This window comes from Malaclemys terrapin, chromosome 10, assembly GCF_027887155.1.
Source record: "Malaclemys terrapin pileata isolate rMalTer1 chromosome 10, rMalTer1.hap1, whole genome shotgun sequence".
Taxonomy (NCBI): Eukaryota; Metazoa; Chordata; order Testudines; family Emydidae; genus Malaclemys; species Malaclemys terrapin.
This window is the reverse complement of record NC_071514.1, coordinates 22,447,576-22,471,664: the sequence shown is the minus strand read 5'-3', so window position 1 is coordinate 22,471,664 and position 24,089 is coordinate 22,447,576. Positions and strand designations below refer to the sequence as shown.

Genomic DNA, 24,089 nt, shown 5'->3' with positions numbered 1-24,089 from the left:
CAATATTAGTGCAGTGCCCTTTAAGCACATTCTTCCATATCTTTGGGTTAGAGGTGGTTTGTGACAAATGAGGCGAGAGGGAAGATAATGAGAGCACCAGTGCAGAAGTCTATGGAGAAATCTGACTGATGGTGTAAAAATATTTTTGAAATTTTACGCCACATATTTTATGGGAGGCAAAGAAGAGTTTCATATCTCTGTTTTAGCTACAAAGTCTTATGAGTAGATTTGTTTCAAGGAGTTGACTTTCTGATTAATCTGGGGTATCTCAAAGAGGATGCTGATTCAAGTCTCTTAGTGAAGACATTTCTTGTTGTGTTGCAGAGAAAATAGTTCAGATGTGGGCCAAATTATCTGCATCCGCAATAGCAAGGCAATATATTGGGTAAAATAACTGTTAGGTTTTCTGTGTTTGAATTTCAGCTGGTATAATTCACTCAAGCGCTGGAGTTGGATAAACTTTGTATCAGAAACTGTAATTTTAGATCCATGTCTTTCCTGACTATGGAAGACCAGTGAAAAGGTGCTCAGTGTGATACTCGTAGGAATTAACAGCACCTTCTTGTGGAAGGCATGGTGCAATCTCTTTTGAAGGCTGCTTCTATATGACCTTTGATCAAGAGATTATTTCTTGATATTGACAATCTGACAAACTGTCAACCAGTTTCATATCTTCCCTTGTAGGTAATATTATTGAGAAGGTTGTGTTTGACCAGTCTTTTCAGTATCTAGATGCCTCAAATCATCTGGACAAAAAAACAGCACTCATTGCTTTGGCTTTAGGATCTACTAGTAATGGAGAATGAGTAGGTGTCTATGCTGATATAAAGTTGTTCAGTTGTCTTTGGTACTGCTGACTCTACAGTTGTATGCAATGGTGGACAGGGATCTTGAGTGTCTCCATTCTTTCCTGGGTGAGCGGTCCCATGAGGTTGCATTAGGGAGTTGTTCATCTGCCTCAAGGGTTCTCTTGTGGAGTCATCCTCCATCTTGTCACTCCTCTTGGGGTGGGTGGGTGTGTGGGTGGGTGTGTACACATACCGAACAAGAGGAGAGGCAGATGAACAATTCCCTAATGCAACCACCTGGGATATATATCTGGGGCTTCTAGGAGTTTAGTGAGGTGGCATGGGCTCTCATGTCTTCGGTATGTTCATCTCTCATTTGATCTTGCCATTGTGTTTGAGTGTTAGGTGGCAATCTAGGCACAAATGAGAACAAGTTAGTTGAGGCTAAATCCAGATATGACACAGGTGATGTTGGTAGGTTGGGAAATACCTCCGAAGTGGCTGGCAGAGATTATATCGGCTTCCTTGGCTGCAGGGTTGTGCCCATCACACCTTAACCTCCTATTTCATTGAAGTTTGCCACTTGAGAGTTCAGTTAGAAAACAACTGCTGTTAGACAATAAGGTAGCACTGTTATCGTGAAGGCTGCTTTTTAAAAATCCAGGTCTGGCAAGAAGGCTGTGATTTCTTCTTTGCAATACGGAATTTGCTATTATAGTCCATGTCTTTATCACTTACTGATACTACACTACTGCCATGTTCTCATTGTAGGTTACACCTGAAATTAATTCAGACACTGAAGATAGTCCAGAATGCAGTGATCTGATTGTTTAGAGGTTTATCATACCAGGAGACATTTCACCAGTGGTTCAAGACCTATCTATTGGTTCCTTTCTGGAATCTAACTAGTAAAACCTTAAATGGCCTGAGCCCTGCCTGTCTGTGACCCACAAACTATCCCCATGTAATAGTTCCACCTTTTGTGATCAGAAGAGGTGCTTATTCTATCAGGGTCCTTGATTCTGAAATTTAGTTCTTGCCTTAGTTCCAAATGGTTGAAGATTGTGACCTTCAAGCCATCCCCAAACCCTGTCTGATTTCCTGGATATCTGAGGAGGGTGAGGGCATGAATGGGGTTTGAGTTGTGATAGAGGATTTGTTTGCTGTCCTATAATTATGTGGGTTGATTTGTGTTATGGGATTGGAATGGGATTTATGGGATTTAACTGACTTTTTGTGTGTGTTGTTTTAATTATGTCACAGTACCTAGAGCTCCTTTAAATAAGTCTGTTTTATAATTACCAGTCAAAATAAATAAAAGAATAACTTGAGTAACACTAGAAAATATATAGTGTTGAATTACGTAATTTAGTAAATAAAATGGGACACAATAATTTATTTAAAACTAAAATTTGCTATATTGGTGTCTCCTTACTTAAAAAATAAAGTGCAGGCTGCTTATGGGTAGTTGTCTGGTCTAGGGAGAATATAATTTTGTTAGTATGGAAAAAAGCATTAATTTCCTAATGAATTGTATCTTATATGATGTCATCCTCAGTGCTTTAGATCTGACAGCTTTACAGAGTCATCTTAATTTTGGACACAGCTTGTGGGTTTCAAGTCCATCCTTACTAAACACTACGACAAGCTAAATATCTCCAAGCAACCAGATTATAAAAAACATTTATGAAACATTTAATGGAGTGCATCTACACAGCAAACCCCCCACGGCAGTGAATTTCAGGGTACGTCTTCACTACCCGCCGTTTCGGCGGGTAGCAATCGATTTATCTGGGATCGATATATCGCGTCTTGTTAAGACGCGATATATCAATTCCCGAACGTGCTCACTGTCGACTCTGGAACTCCACCAGAGCGAGCGGCAGTAGCGCAGTCAACGGGGAAGCCGCGGCCGTCGATCCCGCGCCGTGTGGACCCTAGGTAATTTGATCCAAGATACTTCGACTTCAGCTACGCTATTCACGTAGCTGAAGTTGCGTATCTTGGATCGATTCCCCCCCCAGTGTAGACCAGCCCTCAGAGTCAGTTACTCGGGCTCCGAAACTCACTGCCTCAGAGTTCTTTTCTTTTTTTCTTTTCTTTTCCTGTCTAGACTTACCCACCGAGATCATATAATCTGCCAGTATTTTCACCTATGATTTGAGTCGTCAACTCTTGTGTTCTGGATGTCTTAAGTTCTCCTGTTAACATTTGGAAATAGTTTAGTACTGGAAAAGGTGATGGAGGTTTTTTGTTTTTTTCTTTTGTAGGTTACTTGGCTGTTTCTTTATTCCTCCATGAAAATCACGAACTGTTGCTTCTGCTTGTGAACACAGTTGTGAAGGTACAGCTTTAGAGGAGGTTTGGAGAAAAACATTACACTAACTTTTTAGGACAGTGCTTTTCCAAGTATAATGCCAATTTAATTCTAAACTATGTATTCATTAATAAAATCTACTTGTTTGTCAGTTAGTCATTTTTCTTATTTCAGGGTTATCACTTGAGCTTCTTATGGGAATCTAATGTATCCTTTTCCTGTGGTATTAGTTTCAAGTTGTGCAGCAGTATAAAACAAATACAATGAAAATTTCACAGAAAAATTGAACAATCCCTTAATTAGCAGAGCATTAGAGAGCAGTGTTTCACAGTATAGCATAAAAAGTGGAGGCTTTCCCACATTTGGCCTTAGAAATGAAAAGTTTCTCATAGTTTAAATTTGAAATGACCATTTTGTTGTCTTAATGACTGTGACAGGACTTGCAGAGCACTAACCTGGTTGAGGTGTGTATGGCACTTACTGTTGTCAGCCAGATCTTTCCACGGGAAATGATTCCAGCTGTACTTCCCCTCATAGAAGACAAACTGCAGCATTCTAAGTACGTATTCACTTATAGGAAGGATTTGTGGCTTTATTAAAAATTTGGAATGTCCTAAAATTTTGATGTTTTATTTCTGTACATAAATATTTATCTTAAATACTGTATTTGCTCCAAATCCTTCCTTACTCATTATTCTTTGTGTTCCTTTTCAAATTTTCCTTTTGTGTCCCCCTCCCCTCTTTAGTTTGTTTGCACAATGGATGTCTTTTGTTGTGCTTAAGCATTGTTGATGGATAAATGTCATGTAACTTTATGCATGTGGAGATACTGTTGCACTATGTGGGTTAAGAAGTGTTTGTAGTGTAAATGGAGTAACAAGTTGTACCCTTGGAATTCATTACGTCACAGAAAGATCTATGCCTGATTTTTTGGAGAAGCTGAGCATGCACAAACCCCACTGAAGACTGGTGAGGTGTAGATGCTCAGCCCTTTGATTATCAGGCCTCGTAGTTAATAACATTACATAAATGAAAATACATACTAAATTAAAAGGTAGAAGAAGCATAATCTAACTCCAGGAACTACTAAACTCTATGCTGACTCATCATATGGCCTTTGCCACATTACTTATCCTCTCTCTTTTTCTCGGTGTCTTCATTTGTAAAACTTGGACGATAATACTATTGCAGAGGCATCATGATTTGATGCCTAGTTAATATTTTTTAACTAACTAGCTATAAAAGTGGGAAATGTTACAAAGTCAGTAGTTTTCATAAAAATAAAGTCTCTGTTTCATAATATAGAGAAACAATTTAGGGTAAGTAAAACTTCTATTTAGGGTCAAGTTGCTTGATCTTTTAAAGAAAAATGTTTCTCTTTAGGGAAATTATCAGAAGAAAAGCAGTTCAGGCCTTGTATAAATTCTATCTCATTGCTCCCAACCAAGTCCAGCACATCCATGACAAGTTCCGGAAAGCCCTGTGTGACAGGGATGTTGGAGTCATGGCAGCTTCTTTACACATTTACCTTCAAATGATTAAGGTAGGCTGAGAATTAGAAGTCTAATTGAACATATAGGCTGGTTTTTAAAATGTACAAACAACTGTAAAATTGTTCTGTAGGAAAATCTCTCTGGAAGGATGGTCTATCAACTTGTTTTCAGTTAGTTATGAAGGTGAATCGTGGTAATCTGTACTATATTCATTAGCATTCCAACCCTTGACAAAAGCCCCAGCTGACCTGTTCGGAGCCTGCCCCTGGTGATGCGCACCTTTGGCATAATGGCCTTGTTTTTAAGTCCAAAGTATAGGTTTTTTTTCAGTGTGTTATAGATTATGCTGAGGATTGCCTGCGAATTCAGTGTACCATTGCAAGGGAAATGCTTTCAGTCATATTCACAGTCTTGCTGAAAATACAGGGAAAACACTTTAAGCTTAATAAAGCAAAAAGGAGTTGATGTTGGGGTTTGAGAGGAAGAAGTGATGGGTTAGGAAATGGAACAATTAATTGAATAATAGCTAATAAGATTATATTCCTGTCGTGGCCTTATGGTGTATTTCCGAGGCACTGTACTTAAAATATTTGAATTGTATTTCTCTTTTCCTTGTCTAGAAAAATGCATCTGGATACAAGGACTTGACAGAGAGCTTTGTATCCATTCTAAAGCAGGTAGTGGGAGGAAAGCTTCCTATAGACTTCAATTACCACAGTGTGCCAGCACCATGGCTACAAATTCAGCTCTTAAGAATACTGGGGCTGTTAGGAAAAGATGATCCAAGGTAACCAGTTTCTTCTATGTAATAAATTCTTTGAATATAGAAAGAATACACAGTGAGTCATTATTTTGTGGTAACATAACTTTTACTGTGCTTTCATGACACAAAGGAAAATAAAAGAATAATACATTCCATTTGTTCTTTATTAACAAATACTGTAAAAAGTTATTTATTGAAAAGTTATACTTAGCTTGTTTCTCAGCTCCTGTGTGTGTCAGGCAGCTGATTATGGGATATGTGGTGAGAGACACTTGTGGACTTGAGATCAGAATTTCCATTAATTTGGTTGGTAATATGATCACAGTGAAAATCCAAGACAAGACAGTGTAAAAAGAGTGCTGTCCTTTGTAAGGGTTTAGTTCAGGGGTTGGCAACCTTTCAAAAGTGGTGTGCCAAGTCTTCATTTATTCACTCTGATTTAAGGTTTCGCGTGACAGTAATACATTTTAACATTTTTAGAAGGTCTCTTTCTATAAATCTATAATATATAACTAAACTATTGTTGTATGTAAAGTAAATAAGATTTTTAAAATGTTTAAGAAGCTTCATTTAAAATGCAGAGCCCCCTGGACCGGTGGCCAGGACCCGGGCAGTGAGAGTGCCACTGAAAATCAGCTTGCGTTCTGCCTTCGGCACACGTGCCATAGATTGCCTATCCCTGGTTTAGTCGTTTGTGTTCTCTATTCCTCTTAGTAAATAAGACAGATTTTTGGTTGGTCAGCAAGGAATGTATTTTTAGTCTCTCTTGATGCAATAGATGGCTTATTTGAAAGTAGCAAACATCTTGTGAGATGCCATTTAGAGCCAGATTGTAGCCCGTACTCGCTCTAATGAGAATTCATTAATATGAATAGTCTAATTGAAATCATGTGGAGCAGCTTGTAGGATTAGGATGTTGTTTTTTCACTAAACAGGTATGTACAGGAGGGTGTTTTTTTTTTTTTTTTTTTTTGTGATTAATTTACTGGGCTTCAAATAAAGTGAGAACTGTTTTACAATTTTTATTTTGTAACAGGACAAGTGAATTAATGTATGATGTTCTGGATGAGTCTTTAAGAAGAGCAGAAATAAATCATAATATTACATATGGTGGGTGAGACTATTTTGTATAAGTACAAATATTTGCAAAGAATGAAAATGTAAGTGTTTAGTTATTGTTCTGTTGACATGAGTAACTGTTCTTTTGTTTAGTAATCTGGCGAGGTCATGAATTTGGGTATTGTGACTGGTGAATTATAAAGCAAGGAAATATAACGTTAGTAATGTTAACACATGAACAGATATGATATATTCCTGTATAATGTAGTTTTGAAATGTTTTTCAAGTGAAAAATATTTATTTAAGGGGAAACAACTAAATATTTATAGATTCAAATTTGCGTGCATTCAAACTGCTGCACACTATGTGAAAGTTCTCCAAATCATGTTGGGCTTGCTCTTTTCCTCAATATACAACATCATGTACTTGTAAAATCATCAGTTGCACAGGTGTATTCATTATAGTAGCTAATATTAAAAAAAAAATGGTGATATTGTCTTGTGTGTCAGAAGGAAGGACTGGACTTCAGGTTTCTTTAAAAAACAAACAAAAAAAACCTTCCACATGATTAGTTGTTGAGAAACTTAACAACAAATGTGTGTGTGACATCCTTTCCTTTCGCAAACACATTTGTGATCTCTTGAGTTGCTCTCTAGAACCTGTTGTTAAAATTATTTCCAGAGCTCATTGACACTGATGCATGTGAAAGTGTGTTTTGACATAAGGCACTACAGTAAATCTTATAATTGTTGCAAACAGCCATGTTGGTTTACTGTTAAAAAATATTTGACAATAGAGCAGAATCAACAAGAAATAATACTTTGACTCCTAAGGGCATATTGCAAACTATGGAGAGTTTGAAAGACGTGTGGGTTGGTTTGCTTGTTCTTGCTATCTTTTTCAAGCACAAATATCTAAGGTTCTAAATTAACAACTGTTCTTTTACTTTCTAAAAAAAAATGTTGTATTTCATGGTTTTAAAACGAAGCCATAAATGTTGTCAGCGATTGATAGAAAATTAAGACTTGGTTTTGAAAGTATCTGAATAACCGTGGAACATATGCCCCAAAGTTCTAGGAGTCTGCTTCCTTGACAAGGTGTATTTTCTAAGCATTAATGAAAGTGAGATGCACATTAAATGCAGAATACTCCCCCACCCCTTTTTAATTTTTTTTTTTTGGTCAAATGACACACTGATGAAACATCTATCAAATCTTAAAACCATCCGTTCACTGTGTTTCACTTTGCTTGTATATCAGAGGTGTGCTTTTATGCAGGAACAGCAACATAAACATTGAGGGGTTTGTTTTCTTAGTGTATGATGGATTTACACATGCAACTCTCAAGAGAGTTAATGTGCATAAATTGTCTGCACAGTGAGAGGAAATTGGATTCCCAAGACTGAATGTTAAATACTTTAGGGATCAGAGTAGACAACCATATGTGAAAAGCCTTATTTTGGCACTTATCAAGTAAAATGTACACAGAGAACAGAATTTACATGTGCATTTCTTTGCTCACTATATGTTAATTATTGATAAAGTGCTAAAGAATCTATGATGCAAGCCAATGGAAAATGTTACAATCTGGTTACTTTGTTGCAAAATAGCCAATCCTGTAATATTAAAAGCCATACCTTGAAGACATTCCTAGCCTGTTGCATGTAGCTGCACAGTTAGTGCACATACCTTTCTAATATTTAGTTTAATTGCTAACAATTGATAGATTCTGGTCTGTTCATCCCATGGCTAACCTATATGAGATGTGGAAAAAGCATGTGAATTGCTGTCATGGTCCTAAATACCAGTTGGCAATCTAACTTGGATATTGAATTTTGCTATTGACTCACCTAAATTGGTGGCCTAAAAGATTAATTTGTATCTCCTTTCCTTCACTTCACTTGTTTTCCCATTTAGCTTTTCCCAGCAGAAATATTTTTTTTTTCCTCAGAGGAATTATGCCCCTGAGCTCTTGTCCCTTTTGTCTATGTCATAAAGTTTGTTGATCTTGGTTGTTCATAATGGCTTCCTAACTGCTGCTGTGATAGTCCAATGATAATTTTGAGTCTCCGTGAAAACCTTTAACGTTTACTTTTTGCTTCTTTTTGGACCTCCACACTATGTAGTCTCTTCAGTGGCTATATTTTACAACAAATTTCAGGACTGGGAAGCTGTCTACAAAACTGAAAAGTTAAATAAATGTTTTTTGAAAGAGAGAATAACCAAGAATCCAGTTCTGCTCTCATTGAAATCAGTGAGAGAGTTGTGTCATTAATTTAAGTGAGAATAGGATTAGGCCCCAAGTCCATATGAATGTGCCTTACCTGAAAGTCAGTCAGAATACTGGATGGGGAAACTTCTGTTCAACAAAATCAATTCAGACTTTTCCGTACACTAAACATAAATGGCAAATCAGTTTTAGATACATTTCTCTCCCTAAAGACTTAATAATCCTTTGCTGGGCCCCCCAAAGTCTTGTCTGTTGTTGACAGAGAAGTATATTCTTGTGGGGTGTGGTTTTTTTGTTGTGTGTTTTTTTTTTGTTTTTTTTTTTTAAGTCAAACTACTGAGCTTCTGCCCACCCTTTCTGTATTTCATCTATCCACCCTACTACATAAACTGTAGTAGGCTCCCTACCATATACCAGATGTTACTAACAATAACTGCTTGCTAAATTTTTCTACATTAAGAAACAATCATTATCATCTTCGTCTGATATCATCTTCCTGGTATGTGGATGATAAAGCAGAGAAAATACTTCCAGTCACTTGTGCGAAGTAATTGAAATCCCACTCTGCAATGGTGGCTATGTACCCAACCTAGCCATTGTCCAGCTACATTATTTGGCCTCTTCTAAACAGGACAATCTTGAAATCTCATCTAGTTGGGTGAATCACATTCATGGGAGATGCAATAGGGCTATTGCTTGCCTGAAAGAAGGAAATTTTTTCACATCTCATTAAAATATTTAATCAGATAATTATTAATATCCCAGAAATCTACATGCAGCATGCATATTATATTTCCTAAAAATATTAAGCCCCAACCCCTTTCTAGAGAAACAGTCGTCATTTGACATGAAGATTTTTTACTTGTATGTGCTAGCTTTTTTATGAAAACGCATTGTTATAGAAATGTCTATTCTTAAATTACTACTGTTTACCATTTGTTGTTTTTCCCCCAGCTATCTTATTTGAATGTGTACAAACAATTTATACCATTTGCCCCAAATCTGACCTGCTTGAGAAGGCTGCCAAATGCATTGGAAAATTTGTTCTATCACCTAAAATTAATTTGAAGTATTTAGGTAAGAATACCTGATCATCTCAGCAAGAAGATTTTTAATCTGATCGTGTGTATGTGATCTTTTGTCATATCTTTATGCAATAATTTATTTTCTAGGACTAAAAGCTCTGACCTATGTTATCCAGCAGGATCCTAATCTGGCACTTCAGCACCAAATGACAATAATTGAATGTCTTGACCATCCTGATCCTATCATCAAAAGGGAAGTAAGTTGATTTTTGAATGCCCATAAAGAGAGCTTAATGTTTAAAGTTCATGCTATATTAATGTCTTTTTAGAGTAAATGTCATTAATAGTACAATAATGGCATCATCAAACAAAGGCATATTTATATTGTTTGCCTGTGGTAACTGTGTGAAAGGAATTAAATAGAAAACTTGGTCCTCTTCATACTTTGTTTTCTCCTTTCCTACAAATCTTTTATTTCATTCTAAAAACAGTCTAAAAACATTTCTTAAGAAGATAAATGCCAGTATGATGTGAGAATAAAACAATATATTGTGTTTAAGATTTTTGTCCAATTTGGCACTATGTACTAAGTTCCTGTCTGTGTGTCGCTCCTGTGTTGTGTGATTAGAGTTACTTAAATGTTGTTTCTTTTGTTTTCCCCTTCAGACATTGGAGCTTCTCTATAGAATTACCAATGGGCAGAATGTAACTGTCATAGTTCAAAAGATGCTGGACTACTTAAGACAAAGCAAGGAAGAATATACCATCATCAACTTAACTGGCAAAATAGCAGAATTAGTTGAGAAATATCCTTTTCTTTTATTGAAGATTTAGAGCCAGAGCTTCTGTTACAGCTTCATGTGACATCACTATTCACATCCTCCAAAGATGATCATTTTGTGGTCTTCCAGGAAAAAGAGGGAAGCCAGGATACTATAATTCTTTATTTCAAATGTAAAAAAAAAAAAACAGAAGAAATAATGATCTCAACATAGATTTTTTTATTTCATCACAAAGTAAAGGGCGCTGAAGCGTTTGGGCTTTGCTTTGGAGTTCACCTTTTAAGTTAATAGTAATAACCTTCTCCTAAAAGAAAACATTAAAAAGCATGCACTGTAGTGTGAAGGAGACAGGGCTGGCTCCAGGCACCAGCATTCCAAGCAGGTGCTTGGGGCGGCAATCTGCAAGGGGCGGCATTCCGTGTGTTTTTGCCGCCCCAAGCAGCGCGCCGAATTGCCGCCGCGGAGGGCGGGGGCAGTCCATGTGCTGTTAGGGTGGCACGCACGTTTCCGCAGCGGCGGCAATTCGGCGGCAGCTTTTGTCTTCAGCGGCCTGCGGCAGCAATTCGGCGGCTTCTGTCTTCCGGCTGAAGACAGAAGCTGCCGCCGAATTGCCGCTGCCGCGGAAACGTGCGTGCCGCCCTAACGACACACAGACTGCCCCCGCCATCCGCGGTGGCAATTCGGCGCGCTGCTTGGGGCGGCAAAAACAGTAGAGCCAGCCCTGGAAGGAGAGAAGGAGTTTAGTGCCTTATTGAATCAGACTTCAGCACTTCCTAACCGTGAGTATGGTTTTCCTAGTAGAGTGCAGCTCTTCCAATGAAATAGAGAGTTGTGGAGCATGATATGGCTTTGTTTAAAAAAAAAAAAAAAAAATCCTCAATAGTCCAAAAAGCATCCTCATTAAATGAGAACACTGCAGGACAGCAATGGTGCAGGCTTTGGGATTGCAAAACACTCAGAAGAAAAAAGATTCACAGTTCCATATGGTAACACTTTTGGACCCAGAGGCTCTGGGAAAACTGCCCCGTTTGTCCTTTTTCTCCTTCCTTAGCTTGGAAAACATTTCAATAGTAAACACTTGTCTGTTCAGATATTCCATATGTATATGTATCCTCAAAACTCTTTAGATTTTTCTTTTTTTAGATTGTAAGTAACAATAGATAAACATGATATACTAGTGTACATCTTATTTTCCCTTAACGTTCTGGATACATATGCCCCTGACAATGAGTGGTTCATCCAGACTATGAATGCAGTATTTTCAGTAGGAGGAGATGTAATGCACCCTGACATCCCAAACAACTTCTTGAGGCTGCTGGCTGAAGGTGGGTAACTTACTGAATTCTGTAAAGAGAAGCCATGCTTTGTTAGCTAATGTCTTGGTTTTATTTTTCTAAATCTGTCTTGAATTCTGTGACACATGCAGCATAAGTTTTTAAGCAAAGATTTAATAATGTGTAATTTTTCTTTTTAGGATTTGATGATGAAAAGGAAGATGAGGAGCTACGGCTTTATGCTGTCCAGTCTTATCTTTCTTTGCTGGAGGAGGAAGATACTTTTTATCCACAGAAATTTCTTCAAGTTATGAGCTGGGTAAGATTGCTGCAGTATGAAAATACGATAGATGTGAAAACTGCCTGTCATAAGTGATTGCTTTTTGAACTTTATATTCTTTTCTTTTTTTTTTTTTTTTTTTTTAAAGAACGTATTACACTGAAATTTATTCTACCAACCGCCTGTTTCAGTGGCTGTGAGATTTTCTGTCTTTTCCATAGTAAGGCTGTATGTGTTTGTGAAATGCATTCGTAACCTTATGATGACATGCCAAGATGCTGAACTTGTATTCTGTGACACCTGTGAAAGCAAGCAGATTCCACTTGAATTGGAAACTGAGCAGATGGTTAATTGTACTTGTATAGCTATTGGGTTAGCACTGTGCTAGGCAGCCACTTGATTTAATGAACCAAAAATTGGCATCCCATTGATGTGTTTGTGAAAATGCAAGTGAAATACAGTAAAATGTAATCTCAAGCATTTTCCATTTAAAACTGAACTACAGCTTGGAAAACCCTATCTGCACTAGAAAATCTGCACCTTGATGACTATAATTGTCACAAATGGGTCCCTTTGAACCAGTGCTGAAAACAATTTAATTGCTAGGGTAGACATGACAGGCATTGTTACAGAAAACAGTATTGATTTGCCAACAGAAACCTTAAGTTGAGATTGATTTTTTTTAAATAAATGAAAGTAGTTTGATCTGCTCTGCACTAATAATTAAACTGTTTTCAGGGTTAGAGAGGATTGGTTGCTGACCACTGTTCTGAGTGGTGGTCAGTTTTGTAGAGTAGATAGAACTACAGTGAAATGATCTTAAACTGAGGACCAGCCAACAATACTCAAAAACCAGCAGACCCTATGTCTCTTTCCACAGTATATTGCTTGTTTTTGTTTGGATATATAATGTAAAAAATTCTTTCTAAAGTCCAGAATTTAAAGGATTTCCTTATCTTATAATGGTTTGTTTAATGTGAGGTGGACTTTGTTAGAGTATTACCATTACATATTAATTTCCAAGATGAAAGCACTGATGCCTGTGTAACTGAATGTCTGTTATATCTGTGTCTTGCTCATAGGTTTTGGGGGAGTATTCCTACCTTATAAATGATGGTGATCCAGAAGTCATTATAACAAGACTGCACAGGTTGCTGAAGCAGACTTTTGTTACTTCTGAAACTAAAACCTGGATTATGACTGCAGTCACTAAAATGTCATCCCGCCTGTCCTGTTCTAAAACAGTTGATAAACTAATCCAGGAATTCAGCACTTCTCTAGACACATGCATGAGGCAATATGCCTTTGAATTAAAACATCTGTGTGAAAACAAGGAGCTGATGAAAAACTTGTTTCCGCTTGATGCCAGTTGTGATGAGATAATGGTAAGATAACTGTAATGTATGTATTCCGTGCTTAAAAATTCATGTATTTCTATAAATTATGTATTTTTAAATTATTATATTTAGATATGTCTGAGAGTAAAGATGCAAATCTATCAAATCACTTAGAATGAGTTGCAATAAGCACTCTTAACGGGATTCTTGATAAGTCTTGATGTGCTGGTGATATTAAGAAGCAATGAAGTTGTCATTTGCTATGCCATGTTCATATTTGTTGTTTTATAAAATGGATTTTTTTAGGAAGGCAAATTCAGCCTCTTGTATATCCAGTGTTATGCAGCATTAGTTTGTCTTTGTGGTTCTACTTTTTGTTAGAACAGCCTACTAGTAGTTGAATTGAGGTATAGTATTCGGGAAGGGAAATGTTTACCTCTGACTAATTTTACTGTAAAATTAGTATATTTACATGGTGTTCAGTTAGATTGTGTTGGGATGCAAGTTCTTTTGTTCAAGATTTCTTGTCCAAACATACCAGTGAGATTGGAAAATTGTAGAGAGGCTAATTATGCTTAAGACCTACCATTCAAATTGATCTGTTTTAACATGTTAACTCAATACCCTCTATATATAAAATATTCCCTTGGACGATAGTGTAAGTATGGAATACATTATCTTCTTAGTGATACAGGTGTGAGAGCTGTGAGATGTCAGTATGCTGAATTGTTATAAAATGGAATGTTCCTTTGTTAAGAAACATTAGTTTCATTTAGTGGAAAGATTCTGATTATTACCGTCTTTCTGAATTCAACGTAGGTAGATGCTTCCTTATCTTTCCTAGATGGGTTTGTGGCTGAAGGACTTAGCTGTGGTGCAGCACCATATAAACCTCATCACCAGAGACAGGAGGAGAAGCTTTCTCAGGAAAAAGGTGACTGTTACTTCGTATTTATTAAATGTATGATAAATTAGCCAAACAAAACAAATTAAAATTTTAGAATAACGTTGGTGTAAGAACACCATTGATTTAATTGCATTAATTGAACTTTGCTTCAGAGAGAATGTTACCTCTCCATTTAAAAATGTCGTCCACAACTGTAGGAGTGATTCATTGCTTCATAGGTTTTAAGGCCAGCTAGAACCAGTAAAATCATATTGCCCAGCTTCCTGAAATACGTAGGTTATAGATGCAGTGCTTACAAACAAGACCTGGTCCAAAGTCCATTGAAGTTGATTAAAATTCTCCAATTTACTTTACTGAACTTTGGATCAAACCCATAGTGTGCACCAGGACCCTATCTTTCATATTCAGCTTTTGATTATGCAGATGATCTCAGGCTCCTCTGTGATGTTCTTCAGACTCTCTGCTACTTTGTGCCACTTTCTTAGCTCACCCTTGGCTACTGGCATTCATCCAAAAAACTCTTGTTTATTGAAGATTGAACTAAGCTCCCTTTGGGACTTGGCTAATGCCATACCCGATTAGGATGTGTAACTTCCATCTACAACTAGCTTGTTGCTCTGGAGTCCAGAACATTATCCCATGCTTCCTGGCAGCTTGTGGGATTTGGAGGGTGGGTGGGGGAGAGGGAGGGAGAATTAAGATAAAGGCAGGGAATACCAAGTTTTATAGTACTTAGCATTCACGTCTTGGCCACACTATTGTCCATCAGAATTTTTTTTATTGGTTTCTGGACTTTGCTTTTTAGAAGAAATATCACTTTTGCTTTATTTATATAAACGGTGTAGATAACGGGATATCCCGTATAAAAAACTTAAGTAGAAAGATTCTATAGATTTAAGAGCAGAATTATTTGATATACCCTATCTTTAGTGTATATATTTAGAATGCATTTTGTAGCTATTTTGTGTAAAAATGCACAAAAAATTGTTTTAAGTGAAGTCTGGAGGAAGCTTACAAGTGTATAATGTGGTTCACCGTGGAAAATGAAAGAGAGTAGTCTTGTGCATAGTATGGATAGTTCTAGCATTTGGTTTTCTTAAGCAAGGTAGGTACTCCTGGCTTTCTGTTAAGTTTTATGGCGTGTACTGTCCTGTTTTTCTGGGAAGTGAAATCTTAACTGTGGAAACAGGTGATATAAAAAAATCACACTGTAACAAGTATCAATATTAAATATTGGTTGTGCATGCAAATATATTTAGTTCCCCTTTGTTTCATGTGGAAGAATTGATGGCTAAATTACTGGTATTTACCTTGTCAAACCATCCCCAAGTGGTGGTCTGGTGTGCAGTTTGTAAAGAAACATTTATAGAAATCAAATATGCAAACAGTGGTTCTTTAGGTAGTCATTTGTATCTTCTACTAATTTAGACATCTTTTTAAAAAGAGGTGAAATAGTTAACTTTAATAAAGTTATTGCTGACAGCGTGTTCAGTGACATGAAAACCTTATGGTTTTGTAGAGATCTAAGTGTTTGTGATAATTTATATTGAAGTGTTGTTTGTAAACATGTAGTTAAAAACCCAAATCCTATACCCTCCAAGAAAACTTCTGCAAACACAAAAGGTTATTTTCCCCTGTTAAGGATCTGAACAGAAAACCATAGCAGCTTCAATGACTGCCCTCATGCTCCATTGCCAAGAGAACAGTGCTATAAGCATGAAACAGTTTGAGTTCTCCTATGTATGTGCTCTAAAAAATTGTGGTGTGTGTGTGTGAGAGAGAGAGAGAGAGAGAGAGGGCAAACTTAATGTGGATTCAAAACACATTAGAGGATGTGCAGTCTGAAGAGCACATGCAAAAGTTGGTTTATTTTGGTCCTGTGCAGTGTCGCTTAAATAATAATAAAAAAACAGTATTGACAATAATTTTTAGGGGAGGAAAATATCACTTCTGATGTTTTACAACTTTTTTTTTTTTAATTGAATGTAAATTTATGTGTGAACTAAGCAGGTGTATGTGTACATGTTTCTTTTGAGAGATGAAAAAGCCTATCTGTCTAAACTTAAAAAAAAAAAAAAAAAATCAGGAACAACTGGTTTTAATAAGGATAAAATCCTGAATGGTAAAAACTGAGAGATGACAAATATTAGATAGAATAACTTGTCTTTTTCTAAAGGAGCTAGATTTATTTTTATTTTTTTTTTAAAGTTTTATGTTCTGTCTTGATAAATGCTGTTCTGTCTGTATTGCAGCTCTGAATTTTGAACCTTATGGATTGTCGTTTACTTCAAGCATGTCTTCATCCGGCTTCACTGGCCGGCAATCTCCTGCTGGTGTTTCTCTTGGTTCAGACATGTCTGGTAATAGTGCCGAGTTAGGACAGAAAGAGTGAGTTATTCGATCTTTGAAGTCAAATATAGAATTTCTTGTGCAGTTAAACCTATGTTCTTGTCAGGGTTGAATTTTTTCTACTTGTTTAATCACATGGACTTAACTTAGAACAGTGGTTCTTGAAAACAGCTTTTACGCAAAAAGAAATCACTATGCTAATCCAGTATACAAAAAAGAAATAATCAAGGATACCTTTTTTGTCAGATTAGCTAGAAGAAATTTATGCAGTGAAAATGCACGCTTTTCTGAATCTTACCCTTCAGACAATACAAAACTCTGTAATAAAGGAAATTTCCTTAAGTTTCAGAGATCCGTGAATAATTATAGTTCCACACAAATGAGTTATTTATTAAATGGGACTTAACATCTTTAAACTGGAACAGCTGGATGCTCCTCAAGTTCTGTTGAAGAATTTCTGAAATGTGAACTTAGTCAGAAATTCTCTTTTTATTAGCACAAGGGAAAACCTAAAACCCTACTCGTTCGTTGCACTTACAGCCCTAGAATATTTACAAGTCTGGCAAGTCTTGTGCTTTATCCGAGAGTCTGTCCAGAGTGTTCAAGCAGATTCTTGTGCTGGTGTTGAGGTTACTTTTAGTTGAATAGAAAATTAACTCATCTCAGATTTTTAAAATAAAGTCCAAACATATAACGATGTGCAACATTTACAAAGTGCTTTACATCTTCAAATACATTACAGGTTTTCACTACTTTCTAAGTGCAATACTCCTATGAAATAATGTATTCCAGTCTCACTATACTTCTCATCCCTGGCTTCTCATTGAACACCTTGTCAAATTCTAGATCCCATTCCTAATCTTCAAAGCCTTACATGGGATTGTCCCAATTTATCCAAGGAAGTGCCTCACTCTAGATGATTATGATCTGTCAAAACAATTCAGTTCCACTGGAACAACAGAAATATCAACATCAAGAATGAGACTTGTGTGTGCAGGAATCAGTTTTCTCAACATCTGGCCCATGTCTGTTAAATTCCACTTCCTGGATCTTCCTCACCTTTAGTAACCCCACCTAAATTACATATGGTCAAATCTACAACCAAAATATTTATAACGAGTGAAGGAAAGAGTTTTTTTGTAATAGCTGATGTATATAAAAACCTAGATAGCTGAGAGCAAACTGGGCATAGTATCCACTTCTTGCTGATTTCACAGCAGGGAATGAGTGTGTATTTGTGTGGTAGCAGAGAAAGTTGCTAGCATGGAATGTCCATGCAGATAGAAGAAGGCTAGTTTCTATTCTCCTGTCCATTGGGATGTTAGAGTGCAAAGTGTATGCAAATTTACAGAAACCTCTGTAAAAATGGCTTTGCTTTTCGGAATAGCACTTTCACAAGCTGACCCTGCTTTATTACATATCTTTTTAGGACCAATTGTCTGAAACTTGATGGTGTGAGGAAATTATGGGGGAAAGAAGGCTACCTCCCGAAAAAAGAGAACAAAGCAGGAAAAGAAGATAAAACACAACCTGTTCCTCAAGATAGCATATTAACGGCACATGTAGTTGATCCTCCTCTGATGCAGTCTGAGCAACAGGTAGTCAGCCTTTCAGAGGAAGAAAAGGAGAAGCAGCAGCTAGCATCAACATTGTTTGTTGGGCTAGGGTCAAACAGCACTATCAGTCTGGTAGGTGATTTTTATAAATTACAAGTTACAAAGTTTACAAAATAGCTGTATTTAATTTCAGTTGTTGTTTATATACAGCTGCTCTCAAATCAATGTTCAGTAGCATTCAGAATGTGACATGAATTAAAAAAAGGATATTGGAAATAGCTGTCATTACCTAAAGAACCTGTTTATCGGGGCTCCTAAAAAGAAGGGAGCAAAAAATACTTTAAATGACAGATTTTAAAATCTGTCAACTTCTTTGGTTATTAAAGGCTTTGGAGTGAATTGTCCTGAGTAGCTGGAACTCCCCTGTGTTCACACTGCTCCCCTACGTTTGCTTGCCCTGCCTCCTCACAAAGCTCAAACCTATGCTAAGCTTCCCAAGTATTCGCTATTTTTAATGCAGCTTCAAAGAGCCATTGGAGGTTGCAGAGCTCGCATACCTGGCAGTACGGGTTAAGACTGACACGTTTTCCATAACTTGTGGCTGGGTGTGGTAGAATGTGAGAAGTAAAATCACTCACCATTCAAAGAATCTTCTACTCATGATCTTTATCAGCACTGCTTGTTCAAATCTTAATATCTTATCCTTGATTTTCTGCAAAGTCTTTATGTATATGTAGATGTTTTTCAACAGACGATAAAGAATTTCCTAATTGTACAGGAACCACAATGATGCCTGCACTACAGAACAACTCCAGTACCCCCAAAGTAACTTAAGTGTCTTATGCAGTGTCCAATGCATATTTTAAAACAACTCTTTATTTAAAGGTCACCTCTGTTGGACAGTTAACTTTTATTTGCCCTTTGTCCCTGGTCCTTCCAGACAGGCTTCACTCTGTTAATTAAGCCAATCAGCAAGTTAAATAAAATAAATACATGTAAAAATCTCTTCTGTTTTTTCTTCAGATGGGGAGAGCAGACATCATCACTCAGAAGTTAAAAAAAAAATCAAAAATAAGTGAAACCCAGAATAGCGAAGAAGCATCTAGCTTCCAAAATATTGCTACCTTGCCTTTCAGTCCCTTACCTGATACAACTCCTAACAATAAGGAAAACTTTCAGGGCAATGAACATCTCGGATTAAGGAAAGTCTCACTGAGTTCTTCAGAAGTTTTGGAAGCTAGTGTATCATTTGATACATCTCAATCCGTAACAGAAGTTGGACTGGATGAGCAGCTTTCAAACTGTAGACTATCGACATCCTCTTTGTTTGCTGATAGTAATATTGAAGTTTTTCAGCCTCCCCAAAATGTTCCAGATATAGTTGCCAATAAGGCCCCCTTGAGTCTTTGCTTACCAGAAGAACTAGCTGGTCACCCTCATTCAGAAATAGTAGAGCTTTGTAGCAGTGACATCCTGACTGTGTATTGGTGTAAAGTTTGGACAGATGACTGTTCACTGCTTGTCCTGTTTGTTGCCAACAACAGCACCTCACCACTCAAAACTGTGAACCTAGTGTTTGAAAGTGCAGAGCATTTTAAGGTAAGAAAATGAATTGTTACTTGTACAATAGAAGAGAACCATTGGTTTCCTCTGTTTTTTACTTGTGACATACAGTGAGTTTTTCTTTTCAGGTAGTTCAGAGAGTTAATAAGCTTTTGATGACTTTTAAGGAATCAGACATGTTACTATTCTTGTTCTGATGTAGTGAGGGCAATGAAGATGTTTTAGAGATTTCTTTAGGACTTCAGCTACATCTGGGATTTGTACAGTAACTCCTCATTTAAAGTCATCCCGGTTAATGTTGTTCGTTGTTATGTTGCTGATCAATTAAGAAACATGCTCGTTAAAGTTGTGCAATGCTCCCTTATAACATCTTTTGGCATTAAGTGAGGAGTTATTGTATATTGGTTGGTAAAGGAGGATCACGGTAAAAAACTTTTAAGGATGTAATAGAAAAATCTTATTGATTGAACCTCAAACCTTTACATGTGTTAATTAATATGAGGGTATGTCTACATTTGAGCTGGGAGGGGTACACATACCCACACTGGCTCTGCTTGAGTGACTGAATGTAGTAGGTCCTAGCCGGGGCTCGACCCCTTCCGGGCAGGAGGGGAGCCACACCGACTCACTACTGTGGGAACAAGCAGTCAGTTAGTCCCGAAACTCCGGCTCTTTGGTGCCGAGTCGGAGCAACCACAGTTAAAGCTCAGGCCCTCGACTGCAGGGGCTGAGCGAGCAAGCAGTTCAGAACCCAGGCCCTGGATCAGGGCGGGGCAACCACAGTTAGCCCAGGCCCTTGGTTGCAGGGGCTGAGCGAGCAGACAGTTCAGAGCCCAGGCCCTGGATCAGGGCGGGGCAAACACAGTTAGCTCAGGCCCTTGGTTGCAGGGGCTGAGCGAGCAGACAGTTCAGAGCCCAGGCCCTGGATCAGGGCGGGGCAAACACAGTTAGCTCAGGCCCTTGGTTGCAGGGGCTGAGCGAGCAGACAGTTCAGAACCCCGGCCCTGGATCAGGGCGGGGCAAACACAGTTAGGCTCAGGCCCTTGTTTGCAGGGAGCTGAGCGAGTGAATAGTTCAAAGCCCAGGCCCTGGATCAGGGCGGGGCAAACACAGTTAGCTCAGGCCCTTGGTTGCAGGGGCTGAGCGAGCAGACAGTTCAGAACCCCGGCCCTGGATCAGGGCGGGGCAAACACAGTTAGGCTCAGGCCCTTGTTTGCAGGGAGCTGAGCGAGTGAATAGTTCAAAGCCCAGGCCCTGGATCAGGGCGGGGCAAACACAGTTAGGCTCAGGCCCTTGTTTGCAGGGGCTGAGCGAGCAACTAGTTCAGAGCCCAGGCAAGGCACGCCTAGGCTTTCTGTAGCCGAGTGTTGGGTGAGGGGGATGCCTGCCACCCGTGAGCGGGGGTGGCAGGGGGGAACGCAGGCCCACCCACTCCACTGCGTTCCAGCCCGGGGCCCTAACAGCGGTTGCTGCCGCTGCTGGTCAGTGGGGTATCCAGACCGCAACATACTGACATAGGCTCACACTCAGGTGCAGCCGGACCGGGGTCGGCTACCCCCGGGCTACTTCCGTGATCCCCCTCAAAGCCTACCTCGTTCATTGCGCCGGGATCGGGCCAGTCCATCTGCATGGGCTCCTCTCTGCCCGGGCTCGGCGGCAAGTCCGGTAGCTCTGCCGGGAAGTCTGGCCAATGGTCCTCAGGCGGCTCCTCTGGATAGCAGCAGGGGCGAAGGGGTTCGGGTCCAGTCTCACCCTCAGGGTTAGTGGGGTGCGGTTCCCAGGGATTCTCCCAGTGGCGGGCGTGAACGGGCTCCAGCGGCTCCTCCTCGTAGCGGGCCCGGGGTAGCTCAGGCCAGCTAGGGTCCAGGCCTCGGTCTTCGACGGTCTCCTGGCCGGGAGCTCCCTGTGGTGGCTGGCCGCCGACTGAGCTTTGGCGGCCGGCCTTTATACTTCCTGTCCCGCCCCTTGACTTCCGGGGGGCGGGGACAGGCGGTGGTGGTCCCACCCACTCTGGTGCCTGCACGTGGGCTCCCTCTTCTGGGCAGGAGGGGAGCCACACCGACTCACTACACTGCCTAAAAATAAATGTGTCCACAGCAGTATGGCTGGCTGTTTGGGTTAGCCTCCTCGTGTACATTCGGGTATGTACTCAGGTGGCTAGCCTGAGCCGCCGGCTGTGCTGCTGAGGACACACTGCTACTAGTAGGCACTAGCGCGAGCAGAGCTAACATGGGTACATGTTTGCAAGCTGGGAATCACACCACCTAGCTCAAATGTAGATATACCCTAAAAAGTATTTATGGATTGCTATAAATGTCCGTGGATCTTGCTATATTCCAAGATGTGGCCATTCGCACATACCTGGAACATGGTTAGATATCCTCAAAATGACAGTATATACCAGTCATAGTATTGAGCGTTGGATATTCAATGCTCATAAGAGTGCTGACTGATCTATAGAAATTACCCTTCTGCTTTCGAACAGGGAACAGACTTTTGGGATAGGCGGGGAGAGGGAGTCCACTGAAAGGGAGTTCAGGTACAGAGTCATGAAATCTAAGTTTCTGCAGCGGTCCATTGCTAACTGGATCAGTGGAAATAAGCAAAAGGCTTATTAGAAGTAGCTTTAACAGGGGCCTGGTAATGGGTTTGGATGCCTTTTTCCTGTAGAATTTCTGGTTTGAATCAGGCTAGGTTGCTGCTATCACATATCTAGTTGGTTATGTTGTTCTTAGCTGACAAGTGTCCATACCACAGACTGCTACCACAGTTGGCACCTGTGCGGTGGCAGAGTGGCAGTCTCAGCAGAGGCCAAAGACTGAATGTCGATGGAAATGGAATCTTGCAGTTTCACTGTCTGCTGTGTGAACTTGTTTTGAGGATAAATCAAGGCTTTCAGTTTCCAGGGCTGTCAGTTCAACAACTTTCCTGAGCACTAAATTCACTTTGAATAGTCAGTCAAAGTGCATTTCTGTAAAATTTTACAGTTAAACCCAAACCAACAGTACAATAGTCACGGGTAAATTTACAATGTGGTGGATAAAACATGCAACAGTACTATGGTTCTATTCAGCAATGATGGAGAACAGAGAGAGCAGTTCAAAGCGCGTTCTCTGTTTACAAGATTTCCTGTTTACCCTCTGCTAAAACAAATGGCTATTTTATAATAAAATCCTGGTAGAGAAGTAGTTAGCATTTTGTTGAATTGACTGTTTGGAATGTCATTGTTTGACTAGTGAAACTGCCATGTGCATTTCCACAGAAGTTAAATGTAATTTAGTGTGCACGTTGGGGTAGGATTGTCCTTTGTGATCCTGATCTCACACCTAATGGAAATCGGGATTGATGTCATTGCAGTCAATTAGGTTACACGAGTGTAAGAGCAGAATCAGTCCTGGTGTGTTCGGGGATTGTAAACTCTGGTTTAGCAATTTCTAGTTGACAGTAATCTGAATATTTTCTATACCTCTGTTAACTTTTTTCTTTCTTTGTAGATCTTTGAGAGTCTTAGCTGTCATTTTCCTGTCATAGAAGCTCAAAGCATGGAAAGCTGCCAAAAGTGTGTGCAGTTGGAAAAAGTCTGTACAGAGGGCGTTCTCTCTGGCTCCATTAGTTATCATCTAGATACGGATACTCATCTTGAGTTTTCACTAACGTTCTCACTGTCAGATTTCATCAGGTAAATCGCTGATAAAATAAGATTTTTTTTTTTTTTTTTTTTAAATCTGGTATTGCAGTCGAAGTAGTAAATAGCACAGGTTGGCTCAGAAAGCTGATGATGGGAAATAGAGGCTTCTGTCTGTGGGCTGTTGGTTTTTAATCTAATTCAGACTGGTAATGTTAGTACAGTATGTCACCACTTGTCAATGGCCTATTAATATGTGAAATACGTGTGTTTGGCATTAGTCTGGTTCCTAGAGGCCAGTAATGCCATCACAATTCCCCCCATCATCACAACTGGCTCCTTTGTTGGCAGCCCCACAGAAAGAGCCTGGAATGAATAAGCATGGAGACTGAGCAACCCGCACATCTTTAATAATCATCTGTCCATGTTGAGCATTCATAGCAGGGGCAGTGTAAGGAGGCTAGTACAGCAATTGCCCGGCTGTGCCTATTCTTATAAATTGAGGATTTCAGAAATGAGGAATGTCAGTCCAACGCCTTCATTGAGCATTAAAGTTCACATTGTTTTCATGGCTTTAAAAATTATATACATAGTGACTTTCACAGGCTTTTCTGCTACCTTCTCTTTTGCCTTTTAAATGTATATTTGAGATAGTGAGAAGTTTTTTCTGTTGTAAATAAAGATGGCATGATCTAAATTCCTTGCATTGTACTATGAGAGAGACTGAGATTAATAATTCAGG

General features: G+C 39.0%; 1 protein-coding gene across 1 annotated transcript in view; it reads left to right on the top strand.

Moving 5' to 3' along the window:
- AP4E1 (adaptor related protein complex 4 subunit epsilon 1) overlaps window positions 1-24,089 on the top strand; it is a 32,749-nt gene that overhangs the window by 4,273 nt on the left and 4,387 nt on the right. Inside the window, exons 4-20 of the mRNA XM_054042130.1 lie at window positions 3,059-3,132; window positions 3,280-3,312; window positions 3,543-3,664; window positions 4,489-4,648; window positions 5,219-5,385; window positions 6,398-6,471; window positions 9,604-9,726; window positions 9,822-9,931; window positions 10,341-10,484; window positions 11,673-11,781; window positions 11,931-12,049; window positions 13,093-13,395; window positions 14,167-14,281; window positions 16,507-16,642; window positions 18,033-18,291; window positions 19,183-19,758; window positions 23,217-23,401. Coding sequence (XP_053898105.1) covers window positions 3,059-3,132; window positions 3,280-3,312; window positions 3,543-3,664; window positions 4,489-4,648; window positions 5,219-5,385; window positions 6,398-6,471; window positions 9,604-9,726; window positions 9,822-9,931; window positions 10,341-10,484; window positions 11,673-11,781; window positions 11,931-12,049; window positions 13,093-13,395; window positions 14,167-14,281; window positions 16,507-16,642; window positions 18,033-18,291; window positions 19,183-19,758; window positions 23,217-23,401 — 2,809 coding nt within the window. The remainder of the gene's footprint in view (window positions 1-3,058; window positions 3,133-3,279; window positions 3,313-3,542; window positions 3,665-4,488; window positions 4,649-5,218; window positions 5,386-6,397; window positions 6,472-9,603; window positions 9,727-9,821; window positions 9,932-10,340; window positions 10,485-11,672; window positions 11,782-11,930; window positions 12,050-13,092; window positions 13,396-14,166; window positions 14,282-16,506; window positions 16,643-18,032; window positions 18,292-19,182; window positions 19,759-23,216; window positions 23,402-24,089) is intronic.